Source organism: Sardina pilchardus, chromosome 10, assembly GCF_963854185.1.
Source record: "Sardina pilchardus chromosome 10, fSarPil1.1, whole genome shotgun sequence".
Classification (NCBI taxonomy): domain Eukaryota; kingdom Metazoa; phylum Chordata; class Actinopteri; order Clupeiformes; family Clupeidae; genus Sardina; species Sardina pilchardus.
Genome location: NC_085003.1, coordinates 2152949 through 2175486, shown reverse-complemented (window position 1 = coordinate 2175486; position 22538 = coordinate 2152949). Strand labels below are relative to the sequence as shown.

The 22538-nt window shown below is 44.6% G+C and overlaps 1 protein-coding gene across 1 annotated transcript in view; it reads right to left on the bottom strand.

Annotated features, from left to right (window-relative positions):
• wnk1a (WNK lysine deficient protein kinase 1a) overlaps nucleotides 1-21988 on the bottom strand; it is a gene marked incomplete in the record, with an annotated part of 23603 nt that extends 1615 nt beyond the window's left edge. Inside the window, 24 exon segments of the mRNA XM_062547640.1 lie at nucleotides 21-560; nucleotides 777-964; nucleotides 1059-1163; nucleotides 1699-1898; nucleotides 2588-3009; nucleotides 3188-3255; nucleotides 3370-4008; nucleotides 4132-4275; nucleotides 4454-4499; nucleotides 5115-5231; nucleotides 5340-5456; nucleotides 5548-5698; nucleotides 5796-5875; nucleotides 6672-6773; nucleotides 6907-6987; nucleotides 7246-7385; nucleotides 7791-8118; nucleotides 8365-8584; nucleotides 8677-8765; nucleotides 11552-11709; nucleotides 13227-13447; nucleotides 13644-13816; nucleotides 19490-20618; nucleotides 21678-21988. Coding sequence (XP_062403624.1) covers nucleotides 252-560; nucleotides 777-964; nucleotides 1059-1163; nucleotides 1699-1898; nucleotides 2588-3009; nucleotides 3188-3255; nucleotides 3370-4008; nucleotides 4132-4275; nucleotides 4454-4499; nucleotides 5115-5231; nucleotides 5340-5456; nucleotides 5548-5698; nucleotides 5796-5875; nucleotides 6672-6773; nucleotides 6907-6987; nucleotides 7246-7385; nucleotides 7791-8118; nucleotides 8365-8584; nucleotides 8677-8765; nucleotides 11552-11709; nucleotides 13227-13447; nucleotides 13644-13816; nucleotides 19490-20227 — 4836 coding nt within the window.
• Between the last annotated feature and the right edge of the window lie 550 nt (nucleotides 21989-22538).

Here is a 22538-nt window from a genome sequence, read left to right as displayed (position 1 = left end):
ATTCATTAACAGTGAACAGTTTGGGAAGTTTTCCATTATCTTGTACAGTGTTGTCAGTTAATCCAAAACCATTCTTACTCTACATGCTCCATAAACAATTCCTTGGCTCCTTACAAGCTTGAAACACAACTCAGATCTGCTTTGTGGCTGGTCAGATGGCGTTCCTGGTGTATTTATATATGTATATGAGTGATAGTATTGGTAGACGATCCTAATCTTGACCACTGTAATGCGTGCTGCCCTCTCTGGTTTCAACTGGCCTGGGTAGTTCTCCCAACAGTGCTGTTGCCACTGCTGGCCTTGTGGTTGGTCCCTATGTGGTAGCCCTGCTGCAGGGAGATGGGCGGTGGCGTTGGGCTGCAGCGCCCCCAGCAGGCCCACTTGGGAAGGTCCGGCAGGATTGGGCCACTGCGGCGCGCCGCTGTATGGGGTGCAGGGATAGCCAAACTGCTGGGGTGCCAGACACAGGGAACCCTTCCGCGCTCCAGACACAACCGGGGGGACCATGGGGCCCCCCATAGAGCAGAGCTGCCCGGCGCTGAGAACTTCCGGGTCATCATCTGCAGAGAGAGAGGGGCATGGTGAGAAGTGACCGGGTCAATCTGCAGAATTTGTTCATATCAGATAGAATACAGATAGATCACAATTAGCACATCACACACACACTTCGAAAAGCAACAAAGCCTTTCCTGACATTTCCTCATTTTCTCTAGAATCCTTCTCTTCTCTATACTAGCTCTACTGCACAATAAAAGGGAGGAGGGGCTCATTCTTACATCGTGGCCTTGAGCATTCGGCTTGGGCACCTTTTTGACCTGTGCAAGATTGATGGCGTCTCGTGCCCAGTTGTCCACCAGCTGGTGGAGGTCGTCTGTGAAGGTGCCCTTGCGGCTCTGGGTGGCAGGCGCATGACCCTGGGAGAGGTTGGGCCCGTGGGCTGGTCCACTTCCTGTTCCATTTGAACCTGTTCAAAACAGGTGAGCAGCCAGACAACACATTAAATACACGCTACATTTCTAAACGGACATCAAAACTCCACAGTAACACTGATGACTTACTCTGTGAATGTGCATTTTGACTGGTCACTGTGGTAGTTGTAGTGTTGTTGGTCCCTCCAGATGTTGTGGTCACCGACACTGGAGTCTGGGCGGTGCTTTTATCACCTGAACACAGAGACACGGACCTGAAGCAGCTCAGCCGGGCTCGATGTCTGAGATGAGCTAGGAGCTAGGAGCTAGCTGCGCTCACATCCACGGCTGAAGTGCCCTTGAGCAAGACACCTAACCCCTCACTGCTCCAGTACAGTAAATGTATTCTGGTATGATTTTAAGAACAGTTTCTCAGAAAATAAACTGGCGTTGGTATGTCAGTATTTCTTTAAGTCTATAGCTAAAAAACTGAAGGCAAACCTGTGTACTCATATCAAAAACATGTATGCGTAGCGTAACAATATCCCTTTCCGTGTGTTACAAATACGAAGTCTAACTGGCGTGAATTCTGCATTGCAGTAACTATAATCTTCTCTAGAGAAGTCAAGCTGTGTAATTTAGAGGCAGCTCACTGCTCCAGGTTAGTGTGTGCTTCACCTCACTGTGTGCTGTATGTGTTTCTCCAATTCACGAATTGGGATAAAGAGCAGAATTCCCCTCATGGGATCAAAAGAGTATACATACACTTAGGTATGAGGGCCTGATGTACCTTTGTGCTGGGGGCTGGCCTGGGCGCTGCCACATTTGCCAGACTTGCAGTTTTTGCCTTTGGTGACTCTGCGTCTGGCACCGGACATGTTCACGGTGGGTGGGGCAACCAATGATGGTGGTGCCTTCCCCAGCCGTGTAAACAGGGCATCAATCTCCTCCTTCTGGCGGAGGTGTAAGGCATGGATCTCAACCATATGTCTGCAGAAAAAAAGAGAATTCACCTTACCAACAAGCTACCTGTTATACAAAGGGGACATTGGGGACCAATTGCTGCTTTAACGAGCTCCAGCATCTGTTGAGTGTTGAATGTGTGGTTCAAGAAGGAGAAATGTTTGAAGTTCAAAACAGTACTATTCATGGGTTTCATCCGGTCCCTCTCCACAGGTGAATAAAATCAACACCTTGATTATCAATGCAGACTGCATGGTGCTTGATTGATACACCTGTGGAAAGGGACCTGATGAAACCCATGAATAGCAACAAATGCAGAAGATTCCCTGAATATGTTCACCACAAAACTCTAAGATGATTTCAGAGTTTTTTCCTACATTGAACTCCAGTGAATTCCTCAAATATGTGCAAAAGATGGTCTTAAGGAGAACCAACAACCTTGTATCTAATACTGGAGAGACCACATCCTGTATGACAAAATGAAAAATAAATCTCAATAACACTAGTAATGTCAGAACAGCAATACACTGCATTCCAGGACTGTTGGGAAAACAGTTGAACAAAGTTTCGGTTATAAGGCCATTCCCATGCTGCAGACAAACCAAATGTTGGTCATACTTCACAATTCAGTCTGTGTGAATGGTGAACACAGCATGAGGTGCGGGAGCAGAGCTGTGAACGCTGGAGGCAGGTGGAGGTGATGAGAGTAGACTGACCTCTCTCTGATCTGGGTGATCTCCCTCTTGAAGGTCTCGTCCTCTGGCTCCGAGTCGTTGTCGCTGCTGATGTAGTAGCTGCAGGGGGCGTGCTGGCTGCTCGGAGGGGTCTTGGTGTCCGAGCCCGGCGCTGCACTGCTCTGGCCGTGGGGAGCCGAGGGCTCCTCTGTGGCCTGACCCGATTTGCTATCGGCGCTGACCATGACCTGAAATCGGCCAATGGTGGTGGGGGCAGGCTTGGCGTCCGCTTTGATCTCGGGTTTGGGCAGATGATGAGATTTGTGTAGTGTGTTCTCAGGGCTTGAGAGGGAGGACGAGGAGGAGGACGATGAGGAGGAGGACGATGGCGTGGCAGACGAAGAGGAGCACATGGTCGAGGGCTCCGGGGCTCTGCTTTGGGCCTCATCGGACGCAACAGACACCTACGATGCAACAGTATGTTCAATCCATTGTCCGTAGGGAAACCACATTATTTTTCAGTTCGGCTGCTGCACTTATAGGTTGCTAAAGGTTCATCGATTACCTCTAAAAAGGTACAGAAGTAGCTACATCAAATCAAAGACTAACTACTAATGAAACTGCTGCTGAAATGGCACAGACCTGAAAGCGTCCCAGTTGGAAACCACTAGTAGTGGGTGGGATTGCTGGCTGCTTGTCCCCAGGAACAGCTGAAGATACAGGAATAAGAAATATACAGAATAAAGGAAATTATTTGAGCAAACATTTGCAATATTAAATAAGTGTTGCTAAAGGGTACCAGTTCTTTCCCTCATCCAACATACCTGGCTGTCCTTCTTGGACGGAACTTACGGTGGGCACTGACTGCCCACTGTCAGACTGCCCACTGGACAGAGGCTGACTGGCTGGTTGCGTCTGATTGACTGTCCCCATGAGAGGGGAAGACGTCATTGTGCTGGGTGGAGAGGACAAGGAGTCAGTGGCCATGTCTGGCTGGCTGGACGAGCTGGACACAGAGTTCTGGTCCATGAAGAGAGAGCGCAGCTTCTTGTCCAGAGCGTGGATGTCCTCGATGCCCGGAGACTTGGACTGGGACTCGCCCTCGCTCTCCCCACACACGGCGGGGACGGGCTGCTGGACGCTGGGCACCTGTGGCCCCGAGGGGACGGCGGAGGCGGCATGCTCCGCGCTGCCACCGCTCATGTTCTTAACGGCACCGCCGCCGTCTGCCGAGAGCGCAGAGGCGCTGGCCGTCGGAGAGAGCCGCCCCGCCGGCGGAGACACGAGGCCGGGCCCTGCGGACGCCTCTGGGGCCGGCGCGTGGTGCAGAGCGGAGGGTGGAGCCAGAGTGTTGCCGGTTGGAGTCGGCTGAGACGGGGCCGGGTAAGAGCTCACTGCAGCGCTGCTCGGCTCAGTTTGCGCGCTGCTTGAGGTGGAACCAGCGGCTGGCCTTGGATCTGGGACTGGGAACACAACACAGGGCAAATCAAGAGACTACACATGCACCTGGCCAGCGTCTTGACCAATCAGCATCACTAGTATCTTATGAAGGCAGATGGATATGAAGGCCTGGGATGGCATATAACCTGGTGTTCCATCGTCAAGTGACTTGTTGGCTGACGGGTGTCCAAAGAATGACTCTCGGAGTCGAGCTTCTGGGACTGGACTGACAATGAAGCGGCGGCCTGCAGAATGGACCACCTGGGCAGCCAAACTCAGAGGGTGTTCACCTGCAAGAGGAGGGGGATCCCCGTCATCAAGAGTTCAGATTAAAGTTACTTAAAAGGAACTTAAAAGGTCACTGCTGGCTACTGGAAGGTGCTTTACAAGCACCACTGCAGCAGCCTCTCAAAACACACTCAATTCACCAACAAGATGATCAACACGAGATAAGCAGGAGAACTTTACCAGGTCCAAGTGGTGTCGATATCCCCGGGATTTGTGGTTCCATAACCTGGAGGAAGGATGAAATTATACTCTTAGGTAAGGTATGAAATGAACCCCTTAAAAGGTACACTATGCAAGATTGTCACCTTTACGAAGTCAGTTTGATGGTAAACAATCTTGTAATAGGCGAGTTGTTCACCTAGTATACCTATACAGCATAGATGTAGTGAGTCACTCCTGAGAAAACATGCTACTTCCAAGAGCAGCGCCCCACCAAACATCACCTTGTCAGTAGATATAGCTCAGTTTTTGTCTGTTGTTAATCACCTCCACAGCAAAAGCATTTGCATTGTGTAAAGGGGGGGATAAGTTGCAATAAATTTGCCATTTACAACAGCAGAGTAACATAATACATCAAGACTCTAGAGGGAGCTCTACAGTCGGCAAAAACACCTAAACCTGTGCTGTGCAGTTTTAAAGACACAGAAAGTCCTCTCTGCTTCCTACCTCAAGAAATCCAGAAAATGTGACCAATGTTACGTATGTGAGACAAGTGAGATGCATGAGATACCACCATCTGCTTTTCTTGCTCTTTACATCATTCACTTGAGAGTGATGACAGTTTTGGCAGACACCAGTATCAAGTAAGGTAGTGTTGGCGCTGTTCCACATTCCATTATACCTGCGTGTAGCCTTCTTTCAGCATGCCCTCTCCTTTCTCATCAGCCATTTCGATGACCTCACGAACTTGCTCAATGAAGGATTCCCGCTCGCTCTCCAGGATGAACTCACTTAGGACCTAGAGGGACCAACCGCCACAATCTTAGCACATACCGTCCCATCATGCCATGTGACCCATGATAAACATGATACACACAAAAAAACACAAACAAAAAGTGCCATTTACCATTATCTGTGCTATTTCTTCTGGATTATCACCATCCAAATCAAACTTGAAAGTCACCATTTTCCGGTTGTGTGTTTCCAACTGGCATTCAGCCACTCTGTCTCCAATGTTTGAGATCTGCAAAGTGAAAAATAACAAATACAAATGTTTTAGGCAACAAAATGATTTTAAAAACCATCAGAAGTAAAAGTGTGACAAGGTGGCTTACATTGAGCACATCAAGCTTGGCTTTGGGGATCTTCTCGTGCCGTGAGCGACTGCGCACTGACCGGCGATGATGCCGCTTCATGGTGCGGCCCTCATGTCTGCCACCGGTGTCGTTGCCATCACTCAGGCCAGAGGCCGCATCCGAGTGACCACTGAGGGGACATCACATTTCAACAGAACTCAACTCATTTCACTCTCCTACACAAACCACACCACATCTCATTGACAGAGACCGAGAACGACACTCACCTTTCGGTGGAGGGGGCCATCAGTGGTTGTTGCCCTGCTGCCTGCTCCGCTGTCAAAGACTGCAGTGCACCCATAGACGTCTACAAGAGGACAGATAAGCTAAACATGAGCCACCACACACACACACACCACATCACTCAGGGCACTATGTCCAGCACACAGCACAAATCTGCACAAGTGTACCTGAACAGCCTGATAGAGAAAATAGAGATGCTCAGCGTTGGGTGGTGGAGAGAACACAGGCGGGCTCAGCTCAGTAGCCCAAGTCTGACAGCCATGCAAGAAGAGGCAGCGTGCAGAGAGAAGACGAGAAGACAGACAGACAGACAGACAGACAGACAGACAGACAGACAGACAGACAGACAGACACCCGACAGACACCCGACAGACAGACATGAGGCACGGAGCATGCACATGTGTTTACGGATAGAGGTCAACCAATGGATCATCTTAGTTTGAACTGCACTAAAACAGCAATCCTCTTATTCATTTTTGGCCTTCTTTTGCTATTGATTACCAACTGCTCTGATCAAAGGCATATTGGCTGACCCCTATTCATGAGTAAGTTGTGGAAAATGAAAGTGGACAGACAGAATGCACTTGCAGGGTACACAGATAAAATATCAGTGGACAGCATAGGCTTGTTTTGTTTGAGTAAGTAGTGGTGAAGTAGAGAAGACCAAACTGCTACTGGTTAGCCATGCTCAAAAGGACAGATCCATGAATACCATTCAACAGTAAGAAGAGAGACTAGTGATCTTATTAACTATTAACCTGATCCAAGACCAGCATTCCATGTAAAATAGAAAGCCACTGAAGAACTCTTCTCTCAGAGTGGCCACGAATGAGCGGCTGCTCAGCTCTCGGAGCTCTTACCTGCTGTAGCAGCGCTCCCTGCAGAGTCAGACTGTGTGTGTGAGGGCTCTGTGCAGCGGTGCCGTCCTCATGGTGGGACTGGTGCTGCGTGGACACGCCAAGCTGAAGACCAAGCAGACACAACGGAAACAATGAGGGAAGAATTGACCAGCAGAAAGTGTACCAGGGCTGCCTTGTCACCACAAAGCCAAGTCTACAAGTCTGTGGAGAATAAAGGAGTCGTAGTTGAGGCTACCTGTTGCTGTGGTGCTGCTCCACTCTGACTACCAGGGACAACCGCAAGGGTGCTGGAGGCGTGCGGCACTGGGACTTGACCCTGCCAAAGACAGAGACGGAAACCGTTACCATCACTATCTCACATCACGGACACATATACCCCTAAAGAACTCCTCCGATGCATTTTGAGTTCTAATTAAGAATCATGAGAGACCAACTCCCTCTAGTGTTTGAGTAGCTAAAATAATGGCTTTTCCCTTGTGTGCGCAAGCTAGTAATTCCTAGAAAAAGTCAGACAGCTCTGACAGCTGAAACATGGCACCTGACCCGTTGACCTGTTGACCCCTCGGTGACTCACCATGCCAGACTGGCCTGTGCTGTGCTGCACTGGGATCTGAGGTGGGCCGCTCTGTGCTGGGCCCGTGGAGGGAAGTTGCTGTGGCGACAGGTAGCCGTGGGACTCCGTCAGAATCATGGAACCCTGGGCCCCTTCCATGGCTACAACACACAAGTGGGCAACAATGCAATGCAAATGAACACATGGCAGTGAGATACATGTCTGGTATAGGTTAAGATAAAAAACTTTGAGGTCCATTCCCCTTCCCTATGCAACCAATGCATTTCATAGCTGTACCGTCATTTCCCAACTATTAGCCACAGCTTAAACATTAATTCTGCAAAATGTATTTTAGCTATGAGGTTAATACACTGGAACAGTTAATATAATATTAATATGATTTTGTTTCTTTTAACTTGCATAAAATACTGCCCTGAGGCTTATACACCAATGCAGCTAAAACACAGGACTAACTGTATCCATCAAAAGTCTGGGCACTTTTGTGTCATATACATCAATAAGCTCAGTGATGTCTACAAGGCAAACACATTGGTCTGGTGACATACTGGTGTGAGGAGCCGCGTTCTGCTGGAGTTGGTGCTGGTCTGCCTCTGGCTCCTCTGGCTCGGTTGGAGCCGCTGCATGAGCAGGAGCAGGAGTCGGGGCAGGAGCTGGGGCAGGAGCAGGAGCAGGAGCTGGGGCAGGAGCAGCCCCTGCTGCGGGCGGAGGAGGCTCCCTCTGCTGCTCCACGGCCTCCTCCTCCTGCTTCCTCTTCTCCTGCTTCTCTTGCACCAGCTGCCGCATTTCCCGCTTCCGGCAGATCTGTGCCACGCGGTCCTTGATGGCCTTGGCCATGGTCTTGTGGTCAGCATCACAGACGTAGCCAGAGTCCACCTGGCAAACACAGACACACCACACGTCAGCAATCTAATCACACTCCCATGAGACACACAAGCAACGGTACTGTGAGATTGACCTACAGGTATGTTCCGAAATCATTTAAACAATTCAATTATGATTTGTAAAGGAAGAAACAGTTCTTCAAGATCTCTTTACAAATGGTACAAAGTACAGTACAGCATCTTGTGCGATCACAACTGGGTAAAGACAATGAAACAATTCAAGGAAATTTTGTCCCACCATTTCCTGCGCCACGTCCTCCGGAACGTCCTTCAGGAGGTCAAAGGAGAACTCAATGGCCTCGTTGTCCTTGTACTTCCCCTTGAGCTTCTTGACATCTTCAATGCGCAGCCAGAGTTTAATGGCCACCACGACACCATCATCCTCCTCAGCTAACTCCACTCGGACACCAGTCTCCTCTTGGAAGAAGGCGTGGCTTAGAAGGTCTTTGATTAAGTATCTACAAGGGAGTGAAGGGGGAGGACAAGTTATTAAAACTCAAAAGTTCCAAATAATCATGCCCTGCATACGCCCAATAACCATGTCTTTTACCTCTCGTCTTTGTTTTGACGGATGCAACCTTCGATGATCTCCTTGACTTCAGGGAAGGCTACCTTGTCGAAGCTGCCAGGTTTGACCCCCTGCAGCAGGGGAACAGAAAATACCTGAATCAGACAGTGCTTTTTCAGAGATGTGAGGGTAAGACATTTTTAAAAAATCATGTGGCATCATACAAGATAAATCATGCGTTTTAACTTTTTCAATTTAATTTGAACATTCTGGAAAATGTCTATGTTTATAGATACCAACTATACAGCAGTTTTAGGTTTAGGCCTAGGGCATTCATTAATTGAGGACTTGACATTATATCATACTGCATTACCTAGAGAAGGCTATTCCATTTGAAATCTCCAATAATAACAATCAAGAGTAAACACTGATTTGACTATGGTCTCAGAGCAAGATCTGTTTGTTTATTTTCAGGTCATTTCAGCAACTAAGGCTATTTAATGGCGTTGTATGTTAGAGAAGTTATTTTAAAATCTATACTAGCAAGAAATTCTAAAACTTTCAAAGGTGGGACCTTACTAAAAACATCAACCACAGAATGTTGATAATAAAATAATCATATTTTGGTTTTCAGAGCAAGGTAGAAAAATAACATGTTTCACTGACAGGGGCATTTTATAAAATTGGTCTCAGAGCAAAACAACCAATTACACATTGTCAAACTGATTATTGCAGCCTGGAAGGAGAACTGAAATAGGTAGAGGCCCTATTGTATTAATACCATTAATGTTTGGTGACAGGATAACACTCCTTCATTTCTCAATGAAATATAAATCACAATGAATAAGGTTTGTGTGGAGTGACAGCAACTGTAACATTTGAAGTCCACCGGAAACAAATAGGCCCCTTAATAGCCTTCCGTGCATATAGCCTATTGTTTAAATCAAATGACTGAGTCCTAAAGAATTTTGATAGATAATGCAACACAACTGTAAAATTCCTACCTGAATAAATCATTATTTAAAATAACAGATAGTTGTATCTTGACAAACTTGACAAACTAGTCTAGGGCTGGAGTAAATCTCTCAATGAGACACTGGCCCTTAGAGATTTAATCTAATGACTAGCTCTGCCTGTCTCACCAGTAGCCCTAGACTTTGACAAGATTTGGGAAAGATTCTTGAAAGATTGTAGTCTTTTGAGTAAAGCTTGAATGAGGGGCATTAGTTAAAAGACTACAAGTCTGTCAGTGTAAGGCAGGCTTTAGTCTTCCATTTGATACTTCAGCAACAGAAAAACGTCATAGTCTTTGTGCCATAGGGTACAGAGAAGTCACAGCAAGTGTTTAAAACCTCTATGAAACAACAGGAAAAAATATCTTCATTCTTTTTATAGCTTATTTTACCTACCTTGCTGATGACCGTAGGCAACAAGTCACTCATACAAAGGCCAGTACTGTATTTACTATTATTGCTGTTATTATTATTACTTTTAATATATCACTACATATGACTATCTCCATTGGTTGTTTCAGGCAATCAATCTTGCATTTATTAGAAATCTCTGTTGCTGTCTTATTTTGCATTCCTCTCTACTACGTACACTTGCTTCATATGGACCCTGAGGTGGGTAGCAAACGCTGTTATAAATATATATACTCTATTGCAGAAATATAAAATATGGTCTACTAAAACATAGTTTGGAGTTATAGGCAGGTCTATATAATCTAATGTCGTAGGCCCATAAATTTAGACGTCGTCAACATACAGGCTAGCCTCTTCAGAGTCAAACATGATTTGATGATTTGGCAATGCATGAACACATTGGCTAAATTCTATGCAATAAGTGTTTTCGGAGCCAGAGCATACATAGCAGACAAAGTGTCTGTGGTTAGGGCAGTGGTAGCATAGTGCCTGTGTTATCGCTTTGGACAAAATAGTGTGGCATAACTATAAGCACCTGCCCTCTCTGCCCAGATAACTCTTGGCTGCTCTATGCGGAGGTCCCTTGTTTGTGTACATCCTGGCTTCAGAAAGTCAAAGTCCTGTCATGTAGTCTTTCTGCCTGTGCAATTAACAACGGTGATATCACTAATAGGCTAATCTACCTGGCTGAGGAGTTAAGCTAGTTAGCGAATAGTTGGAACAAAAATGGACTTTAAGACTATTAAAACAAATATGTGGTAGGACTTTCAGTCTCTGAACCCGAGATGTCCACCTCAGAGATGTCTATATTTTTTTTTACAGTTAATCAGTCGTTGGTGTTAACAACCTCCATTTAAGCATAGACAGATATTTTATTGTCATATATAAAAACTGAATGAGGACAAGGATCCTCAACCTGTTATGCTTGAATGCCAACTTCTCAGTCAGACTAACCATGCCAAATTACCTGTTGCTATAAAATGTCTTCGTTTCACTTAAATTCAGAAGACATGAATTTCTTAAAGACCTGTTCTTATTTTCCAAATAGGAGGCCAAAATCAAATAATTGCCTGTGTTCACATTTTCACAAATGTGAGTTAATGCCTTACTTAAGCCAACTCCAATACACTAGAGGTAAACCGCCTGACTCATTTTCCATGATCTTAGGGTTCTACAGTGAGTGTACTATGTTTGAAACTGACCTAAATATGTTTTTTATTTCCCAGATATGTTATGAGACCCAAAGTCCCAACAGCTTCTCTGACCAAAGTGCAAGGACATGCTACTCTCGCCCCTGTCAATATTCTCTATGCAGATTGAGGAAAACGGCAGTAATGGCAGAACTGCACAACTTACCAATAACTGAAGTAGGACAAAAGCCATTTACATGGCACAAGAAATGACGCAGAGGAAGAGGGCGAACAAAAGAAGTTAAAATAAGAGGGCAAAACAAAACAGGACCCCCTGTCCTTTGCTAGTGATGTGGGACTTACGCTGGTGACTCTGCGATAGATCTGTGCCGCATTCTGGCACTCGGAGTACGGGTACTCAGAGGTAGCCATCTCCAGCATGCACATCCCAAAGGCATAGACATCCACTGACTCGTCATACTTCTCCTCATACATCTCTGGAGCCATGAACTCTGGGGTACCTTAAATCAAAAGAACGATTCAGAACTCTGGCAGTTGTCTAAAAAATCCTCCTCACGGAGGAGGAGAGAAGGAGAGGAGCAGGATGACGACGTCGCCTGTGACCTGGGAGAAGAGAAAGAGGAGAGCGGAAAGAAGGATAGCAAAAAAGGGAAAGAAAGCAAAAAAGAGGAAGGGGAATGTGCCCTCAGTTAAACCGCATTCAATTAAGTACAAGTTTCCCTCTGTAAGGCCTTCAAAATTGGGTTTCTATGGTAACTGTTGTGCAGAACCAACTGAGAGGCCCAGACTGACCAGCTGGCCCGGCCCAGTCCCAGGTAACGTGACACAGACTGCGCTCAGTGGGGATTACGGTGTCAGTCAAATTCAAAACCAAAAGAGATCGCTTTAAATAAGTAAAACAATCAAGTTGTGAAATTGCCAGTGGCCAGGGGCCTCCTATGTCTACCACAGAGGACAAGAACACACCAACCATGAGAGTAAATCCATGAAGAACTTACCTTCAAGCCCAGTAAAATTCACCAGGCTTTTGAGAAACTTACCTCCTCTTTCTACCTGCTCAAGAGAAAGTGGTTACAGGGAGCAGAAAAGACTCCATCGCTAGTTCTTACCCAGATTGGCTCTGCACAACAACTCTGACTTAATGGAAAAAAAAATCTCCCAGAGATAAAAGGCCTTACACAGAAAAACTCCTTTAATTTGTGATAAATTTTGAAATATGTCACATGGTACCATTGCACTTACCGGGCCCATTTCCTGAATACTTACAGACTGCCTGTAGTGCAGTTTATTAATTAAGTCTTCAAGCAGAATGGGGAAAAGCTGCAGTTAGAAGCTAAAGCGTCCCATGTTTTAAATAAAATGAATAAATATTAAGAAGCTATTGTACTAGATAAGTCATGCGCAGAGGTTACACCTATGGAAGTGACACGGAGTCAAGACCAAACATGACAAAAACAATACCGGACACAGAAACTCCTTTCAAAAAGAGAAATAGACAAAGTTACTGGCAACAAGCTTAGCGACATATTTTGAAGAAACAGACCACACATTTCCAAACCACAGGACAAAGTGAATTTTCAGTACCTGAAATACCCAGGGCTCACCTCTAGTATTTGTGCTATCCTTTTGCAAAGAACAGAACTGGTTTTGCCTGTAGACAAACCACAATACAGCTATGAATGGTTCACTGGTGTTGGAATTCGAGGGGGCTACTTACTCCGAGTAGGTACCTGAAATAATGGTCTTATACATGGCGGCATAACAGAGGGACAGACTTATTTTGAACCTAAAAAGAGGAGAGAGAAGGGTCTGAGTTCGCCTCCCATGGGCCAGAGCCCTGGTAAGCTTTGAGAGGTCGGGGAAACACTGTGGTCTGCTCTCACCACACTGTCTTAAGACACTTCAGAGGAAGAAGAAAAGAAGAACCTCATGAACAATTGGATTTGCCCTTATGCAGCACAAACAGCCAACACAGTTCCCTTCCCCCTGTTTGGACACGTCATGTACTGAGCCTTACCTATCACACTCTTGGCAAACGAGGCTCTCTTCAACGTGGCCAGACCCAGGTCGCCGATCTTGACAGAGCCCGTAGGACCAGTGATGAAGACGTTGTCACACTTGAGGTCGCGATGGATTATAGGGGGAGTCCTCGTGTGGAGGAAATGCAGGCCTTTCAGGATCTGCCGACACCAGCTACGCAGGACTTTGATCTTCATCTCCTTGAATCGTCTCAGGTACCTGGAAAACGTTCACATTCACTGTAATGTTGATTTTGCAAAATTTCTTCAGCTATGAGGTTAATACATGGGGGCAGTTAAAATGGTATTAATATGTTTTTGTTTATTTTAACTTGCATAAAACACTATGTGGCTAATATACAGGAAATTACTGTACTAGGGTTAGGAGTGTTTCAATATTTAAAGGGTTCACTTACGTTTTCAGGGTGCCAGAGGTCATGAGTTCAGTCACTAGGACGATGCATTTCTTGCCCTTGACAGGTGCCTCCCAGAAATCATAAAAGCGCACGATGTTGGGGTGCTGCAGGCCCTTCAGCATACTGGCCTCCTCCTTGAACCGCTGGCGCTCAGACTTGGACAGCTTTCGATCCTGAGGAGAAGAAGAACACGTGTTGAAAATGTAAAAAAAAAAAAGCTATTTTAACTGATAAACTGTTTAAATGTACTCAAGTCGGCATTTCAAATATACCTTATGGACACTTGATGCACTTTTCAGTTTTTATCAGTATTGAGGTTCCTGCATATCCCTATTGAACAAACTGCCTTACTACTATGAGTGTAATTTGCATAAAATATATTACTGACACACCAATGAGGAATGAATATCACATACTTTCCTGTGCATTTCATTAACCACAACAGGCCCTCAAGCAAAATGTGTAGTCATACCTCACCAAACTCACTTTCTGGGTTTGAATTGTGAGGATGCGCACAGATGTGCAACACAAACATCTGATATCTGATCTAAGGCAAATAAATGCTTAAAGGGATATTCCGCCATTTTTGGAAATTTCCACCTCCCCTCGAGCAAAACTATCGATATTTACCTTGTTCCCGTTCATCCAGCCATTCTGTGAGTCTGGCGATACAACTTTTAGCTTCAGCCTAGCATAGATCATTGAATCGGATTAGACCATTAGCTTCTCGCCTGCTAGCTTCATGTTTAAGAGTGACTAAGATTTCTGGTAATTTTCCCATTTAAAACGTGTCTCCACTCAAGTTAGAAAGTGCAATAAGACCAACTGAAAATGAAACCTGGCGTTTTTCTAGGCTGATTTGACATGGAACTACACTCTCATCTGGCGTAATAATCAAGGCAACTTGCAAACGTACCATAGGCGCAGTGATATCTTACGCAGCATCTGAAAATAGTCCCCATAGACAACAAGCAGTAGTAGTGCCAGTAGCTGCAAGTTGCCTTGATTATTACGCCAGATGAGAGTGTAGTTCCATGTCAAATCAGCCTAGAAAAACGCCAGGTTTCATTTTCAGTTGGTCTTATTGCACTTTCTAACTTGAGTGGAGACACGTTTTAAATGGGAAAATTACCAGAAGTCTTAGTCACTTTTAAACATGAAGCTAGCAGGCGAGAAGCTAATGGTCTAATCCGATTCAATGATCTATGCTAGGCTGAAGCTAAAAGTTGTATCGCCAGACTCACAGAATGGCTGGATGAACGGGAACAAGGTAAATATCAATTGTTTTGCTCGAGGGAAGGTGGAAAATGAGCGTATTTCCAAAAATGGCGGAATATCCCTTTAAGACTAGACTGGCCATTTTGTTGGCACAGCTACTGGTCCTCAAGCACTCAAAGCTAGGAGGGAGCTAGGAGGGAGCTATACGCTGGTGAATTATGCTAAGCTAAGCTAACGGTGTCAGGCTGGGTTTTTGCACCACAGAACAGTGCAGGGTAACTTATGTATCCTCTCTTTTAAAACAGACATTACCAACAGGTCGCAAAACAAGAGGAAAGGACAAGGAGGAAGAAGAATTGCAGCTTTACAGGAGGCCTTATCTTACTGAGCAGAAACATGCACACTTGGCAATAGTACAACAAAAGCCCCCCACCCCTTACACCAACTCGTGTACTTACTTCCCATGAGCAACCACTCTCTTTGTCACCGGGAATCCCATTATTCTCATAACACTATATCTAGTATCACAATAACTTCTGTTTTTTGGGGGCTTTTTTTTTTTACTGTAGCATTTTTAAAGTTTGGCTGAGTTGGAGGTGTACCTCTCCCTTTACAATGAAACTGCTTTAGTTAAATGTTTTATAATCCTTTTAAACCTTTCTCTTTTTGTAGATTTACCACTCCATTACATGTAGGCCAAATAGTGACTCCATAACCCTGGAAACTAAAAGCTTAGTTAAGATTCTGTTCTCATTCACAAAAGCAGAAACAGCACTTCTTAACTACTGCAATATGTCCTATACAGTGACCCATCACTGTATTCTGCAACTGAGATTCACTGTTTTTTACCTGCATTAAAAATCAGTGAATACCCAGTAGGCTTAATCTCACTTGGGTGAGTTGGGTATTTCACCAATTCCATTATTTTCCTCAGTAGCCTACATAAAAACATCTGAAAATAAAAGTATAAACTAAAATGCAAGCCTACAAAGACTGTTACATGATCAGTGACCCATTTCAATCTTAATTTATGTTCATCATGCCAACTTCAAACAGGAAAAACTGGGTGATATTAGAAAACCATTAGTGAAAATCATGCCATGATAACAGGTAATCAGATACAGAATCAAGTAACTGCTCCAGGCCCTCTGCCTGTTGATTTAATTTCTGGCGAATAGCGATACGAATAGTGTTACTCCTTTATTAACAATACTCTGCACTCAGACAAGATATGGACCTAGCTTAGCTATGTGAGATAACCAATACAGGCGGGCCTATTTTTCCCAGTAATGTACATAAAGACCAAACCTCTACAACAACACTAGGCCTCAGATCAACTGTTAGATTATAATGCTCAGTGTTTGGCATGCTCCTGGAGGAATGGAAACCTGGGATTCATAAGTAACCGAATCCCAACATACGCATGTGCTGATGTGAAAGTATGTGATTTGGGGGGTGGGTCGGGGCTTTGCAGGACCGGACCACATGGTCTGCACTCTCACCAAGTGACCTACTTTGGGCCTCACTTCCCTTCGGCGAGGCATGCAAACCATCTTGAAGGTCCGCATCACTCAAACGTTTGTGGGCCCCCACACAGTCCGCTATGGGAAACTTCCCCTTGAGAGTGCAGGTGGCTCCCCATTGGACAAATCAAGCAATGAGGCAGACAAAGGCCCAGTGAATACAGCACAATTTATGCACCCCTCCGCTGGCCCTCTGAAGGCTAAGGGGTCACGTCACTCTTCTCACAAACCATTGTCAGAGCTCCAGCCAAGAGGTCAGAGGGTATTGGGTCTTCAGGAAGTGGGAGGGAACATATAAAAATCTATGGGCTTTACAGCATAATAAATCTATGGGCTTAACAGCATAATGAATAAAAAGTACTGCTTCAACTGGACATGGCCATGACTGGCTAATCACTCATGTATGCCAACACCATGACTATGCTTTTATGTTCAACCTACCTCAAAGAATGCAATATAACTAGGTGTAAAACTGTGAAGCTAGCCTAAATAATGAAACTGTACATTTCTAGATCTCTTCTATATTCACTTCTCTTCAGTGTGGTGTCTGAAAATGTATAGCATCAAAATAGGAAGTCTCCATTAAAGTAAGAGTTGTGAAGACAATGATTAGCATTTCCACCAAGATAGCATTAGCAGTAGACAGGGGGTACGTGTGGCAGGAAACCAAAGGCAGATGTGGTGTGATATCTACCAGAAGGTCTATACTGATTTTGAATGCTCATGCAGCTTTTTTTTTTTTTTTAAAGAAAGTCTGCAGTTGCTGTGTAGTGAAATTTAATCACAGTCTGAAGCCTTGTCTGACTGCTATGTGCGTGTTAAAAAGGAAAGACTGCTCAGAGAGAGAAAAAGCAGCCTCCGTGTCTCTGAGGGATGAACTCCGTTTCCCTGCTGGTGACCCACATAGGCTAGCTTTTGGAATGTCAGCAAAGCCAGATCCAAACTAATATATAGGAGGGATGGGTGCTATTAAAATACTTGGGAATACTGAGGAAGCCGGGATGACAAATGGCTCCCAAGGCCGGATAGCTGTGACGCACAGCTAATTGTGGTGCTAGCTACAGCATGCATCAAAGCGAAAATGAAAGGTCAAATGTAAACGCAAAAACATAAATATCTTTTTACGCTTTTAAAAAAAATTAACCAGTAAAATAGGCAAGACAGACTGATTGTGTCGAAAGACAACTGACAGGCCATGACCCACTTCTGTGGCTGCTGGCCGGCCCCTGCGGGGGCTGCATGTGTGGCAAGGCAGGCCTGCCTCGTCACATGCCATGCCGCGTCAGCCTGTAGCCGCAGCCACAGGGGCGAGAGGCCAGAGCGGTGGGGAGGGGCAGAGACAAGCCCCGGCAGGCTGCTGCACTCCACCTCACACACAAGATTACACATTCTTTAGCTAGGAATTTGACCTACTTATAAGCACCATACAACTATTCTGCAAGGGGCTTTTTTCTTTCCGTCTTGTTTTTTACTCCTGCCAATATTTCACTTCAGACCATCAATCCATAAGAAAGGCACTCCAGAGCGCCTGGCCTGGGAGAGCACAATTTAAAATGTTCCTTTTTCCATACTGAAAAAATTAAGGCTATTAGTCAGTTATTATAACTACATTACAAATGTGGACAACACAGCAATGTGTGAGTACAGAAAGAAATATTCTCTTTTACATGGAGTCATTTACAAACATGATCAATTGCAAGTTTGTGCTTGTGCACTTAATATGTGCAACTGCCTCAAGACGATACATCCCCATTCTCTCAAGATGATTCCGGCTGATATTGAATATGAGCGCCAGAGGGCCACCACCATCAACTATCTGCCCTGTTTGACGAGAATAACAGTTGGTGAAGGGTGCAGTTCAACTTTCTAATCCAATACATTGTTTATTAAATTCAACAAACTGCTCCTCACAGTAGTCTGGCTTCAGCATTAACAAACTGCTCCACACAGTATAGACTATCTTCAGCGTTAGTCACAAATCTAGTGTTCATACACAGTCCTGGCCCTGAAAAGGTCTCAGACACTGCAATCCATTTGTTGAGTGTTTATCTAGTGTTTTGGTCTCCTCACTCATTACATCCTAAACATCCTGAAGGTTTCCTGTGTGAATAGCATTTGTTTAACTCATTTGAGAAGGGGCGGAGAACATCCATCCTGAAGTTCGCACTTCATAGCATCCCATTTAATAAAGAGTGGACAACACCCATTACTTTTTACCATTACTGCCATTTTCTAAAATTGTGTGTGAATGCAAATTTGCTTGAATTAGCATCGGTATATGAAGGCTGCATCAATGAGAGACAAGAATAGTGTCTCAGACCGTTAACTCCAGCTGATCCACAAGTTGCTTCAGTAGCATGTAAGGGAGAGGTGCCATTTGATTGGCTATTTAGCTCACAGAATCATGAACTTCATCTTGAAGACTAGCTGCATACTATTACCCTGGACCACTGGGTTTGAGGACAAGTGAGGGAGACTGCTCTTTCTCTTCAGAAGGCTACCTGGTGTTGGTACTCTCTTTCTTCAGTACATGACATTGGTTAGCGTTGGTTACATTACGTTGGTTAGCAAACATGAGTTGTACCTTGATTTGCTTAAAACTGTTGTCAGTGGTTTCTGTTATGATAAAAATGGAACTTCTAGTAATGGAACGTGATACAAAAAAGGTAAAAATGAAGAAAAGAAACTTGTGTAGAAGTGCACTGTAATATTGGAGAAGCCATTTTCATTGCTGACGAGGGGGAAAAATGCTTACTTGCAGCATTATTATGTACTTAAATAAATTAATATTATTGCAGACACCACAGTCTCCACAGAATCCAAAAATAACTATTTCAGAAATCACACAGAGAGGACAGAAAAGACAAATGGCTCATGTTCATTCTCCAACAGTCATCACCAAACAATTTTCTGCACTGTTTCATCTGCTCTCGTCACATGAATGTGAACTGGTCTTTCAAGTTTGAACATTTTTTGGGAGGTTCCTCAGTTTGTTTCAAACTGATAATTGCATTACACTGAACTCAAAGGACATTAATTGAATATACCGTAGAACTGGTAAACCAAAAACAAGAAGCTGAGAAGATAGTAAAAACATGTTCTTACCTGTAGCTCACACCAGGCCACTTCCACAGTAGTCTCTGTGTCCAGGCCTTTGTAGACGGTCTTGAATGAGCCACGTCCAATTTCAATGTCAAACTTCAAGAAGCGGCCTTCAGGAGATGTGCCCACAGCCTTGGTCTCCACCTCCTCTTCATCCTGCACTTTCTTCTCCAATTCTCTCTGTTCAGCCTCACTACGAGTCTTCTCGGCCTCTTTCCCATCGTCATCCTCCTCCTCATGCTCATCTTCCCCTTGGCCCACAAAGCTGCTCCCAGACTGCAGCTCGGAGGCCTCGCTGGGTGGGTCTTGAGAGATGGCTGGCGCTCTCTCTCCATCACAGCCCATCAGCGAGAGGGGCTTCTGTTCCTGTGCAGAAACATCCCCCCTGGGCTCTCCGGCTGCTTGTTGAACTTCCACCGGCTGCTCCTCGGCCACCACTGCACACTGACCTGCAGACACTGGGGCGGCTCCAGCACTAACGGAGTTGGCTGGAGGGAGGCCCCGTTTGCAATCGGGTGGTGAGGCGAGGACGCAAGCTTTGCTGGGCAGTTCCAAGGCCGTGGTGTTGGAGTCGCTGATGACGCTACGGCGGAAGAACCGGTGCTCAGCCTTGAGGAGCTCACGCTCAACATTGTGGCGCCGCCGGCGGACCTCGCCCAACAGCGAGTCCGAGCCAGAGCCGCTAACATTCTTCGATTGGGGGGATAGGAATTTAACCATCTTACTGAGGTTGTCAGACATCTCAGCACCCACATGGGGGAACAGATGTGTCAGAAATTATATTCCATCCATACAGGTCAAGCCCAAACAGAAAAAAATGCGCAGGAAAGACCTTAAAAAGTCGTTTAAAATCAATGTCTGCTCTGCACTTTTTCCTGTTATTTCAGTAGTCCTCTTAATCAAATAAAGTCAATACTCTGGGGGTACACTTGGCCAAGGATATGTTGTGTTCTTCTGAAGATGGAGAGGTTTTGGATACTTTGATTTCCACAATCAAGATGAGACACATCCATCATGTAGGCCATTAGCAATTTTCCTCTTTCCGCATCAAACATATGGTAGGCAAACCCTTACATTTGGTCTTTCCAATTCACAAAAAACCAGCTGAAATTTCACGGAAGTGTCGGGATCACTGAAAAAAAGAAAGAAAAAGATAAATGATGAAATGCTCGAATTATAAAACAAAGTCCTGGCAATGACAAAACTGTTAATGGACAGTGGATGGGAGGGTGTGGCAAAGTTAGGTGACAGCCTTTTAAAGACCGAACTGAAATACTGTGCATTACTAATTCGGTAGAAACCACAAGTTCACGGACAAGCCGTTATCAAGTGAAGTATATATACGTATAACTAATGATATTAAACATTTAGTTATCATAAACGACTCAGTTTGCAAAGCAACTATAACGTTGGAAAATGGTGGTCCTAAAGAGCTGAACAGAATGCATACTGCACAAAGTTCACTTAATAAAACCGTAACAATGATTGGCTCGCTGCTGCACAGGAAGCGCTTTGCTCCATCTGTCAAACCTAACCTAAGGTAAATATTAACACGCTTGCTGTAGAAGAGCAGTGTCCAAACAAACTAACGTTGAAGCATTAGTCGCTGTTGAATACATTCAAGTTTTTAAATGATTGCGAAATAAGCATTAATAATGCTTTGGAATGAACAATAAAACCCCACAGAAGGGTCGATTCAGAAAGTCGAGGTTCAACAGATATTTTGTTACCTGTCTTACCTTCATAGAATAATTTATGGTCTTATGAAATGATAACGAATAAATATTGTATATATATAAACACACTATTCGCATGTAGCTTACCATATACAGTGTGGCTGTCAAGCAAGATGGGATGCCTATGATATGACCTACATACACTTCCACACACAAACGTCAATTCTATGTTGTGACCTCGCGAGGTTAACAATGTAGCAAGCCAGCAACTAAGCAACACAGTAGCTGCTAAGCTAACGTGACGGCTATTCGGCTAACACCCATAGCTAACACCCTAGCTAACACACTGAAGCTCAAGCTAGCGCTGTTCTGTAAGACAAAATCACATAAAGATCGGCCCAACATGTAATGCAAGTTTAATTAAAACAAGAACGTTGATAAATATGTCTAAAATTGCTGAAGACATTACGTTTCTTACTGGCTAATGTGATGTTAGCATGCTAACGTTATTTTACCGTGTGCGGCTTCAAGTCTTCATGCTGACATGCATTAACGTTAACGTTAACGTTACCAGCGGGAATGAAAACGTAGTTGATATTCCTGGTTAAATCCCAACACCCAAAAAAACGTTTGTCAAAAAAAGAATCATATATGTTTAAATTAACGCGACGCAAAATTAACTAGGTCAATGGACAATACCATGGCCGGCTAAATTGTGAATGAAGCTGTTCGAATGTCAACTGTTTAAACAATATGCACCTCCTTCCGCTCATCATGGCAGCTCGCGAGGCGACATCGGTCCTTTGTTGTGTTTTTCCCATTGACCTCAATCCTTTTTTCCTTCTTGCTGGTTGAACTTCTTCTTTGCATGTGGAAAAAGTGATAACGCAGTACATTTACTGCCACGTACTGGGCTGGAGTAAGGGAGATAGGCGTACAACCAAACACCAAAGATTGTACAGCTCCCTCTGTCTAAAAATCCTTGCTACTACAATACTAGAAAGATTCATAGACATATCCAAAAAGAAAGCAAACGAGTAGGCCTACATCTTTGGTAAAATAAAGAAGCCCATGGAGATATTGACCTTACTCCATCAAAAGCAATCAAGTTAATATACTCATATTAACTAATTCAATTATTATGAAAAATGACTCTCAAATGACACACCAAAACCCAGCATCCATCTCAAAACATGAGACAACCATGTTGTGGCTTTAGCAATACAGTTCTGTATGTGAGGAAAGGCCTGCTTTGCACACTGGTGCACAGTCATGTTGGAACAGGAAATGGCCATTCCCAAACTTCCCACAAAGTTGGGAGCATGGAATTGTCCAAAATATCTTGCTTAATGCTGAAGCATTCAGAGTTCCTTTCA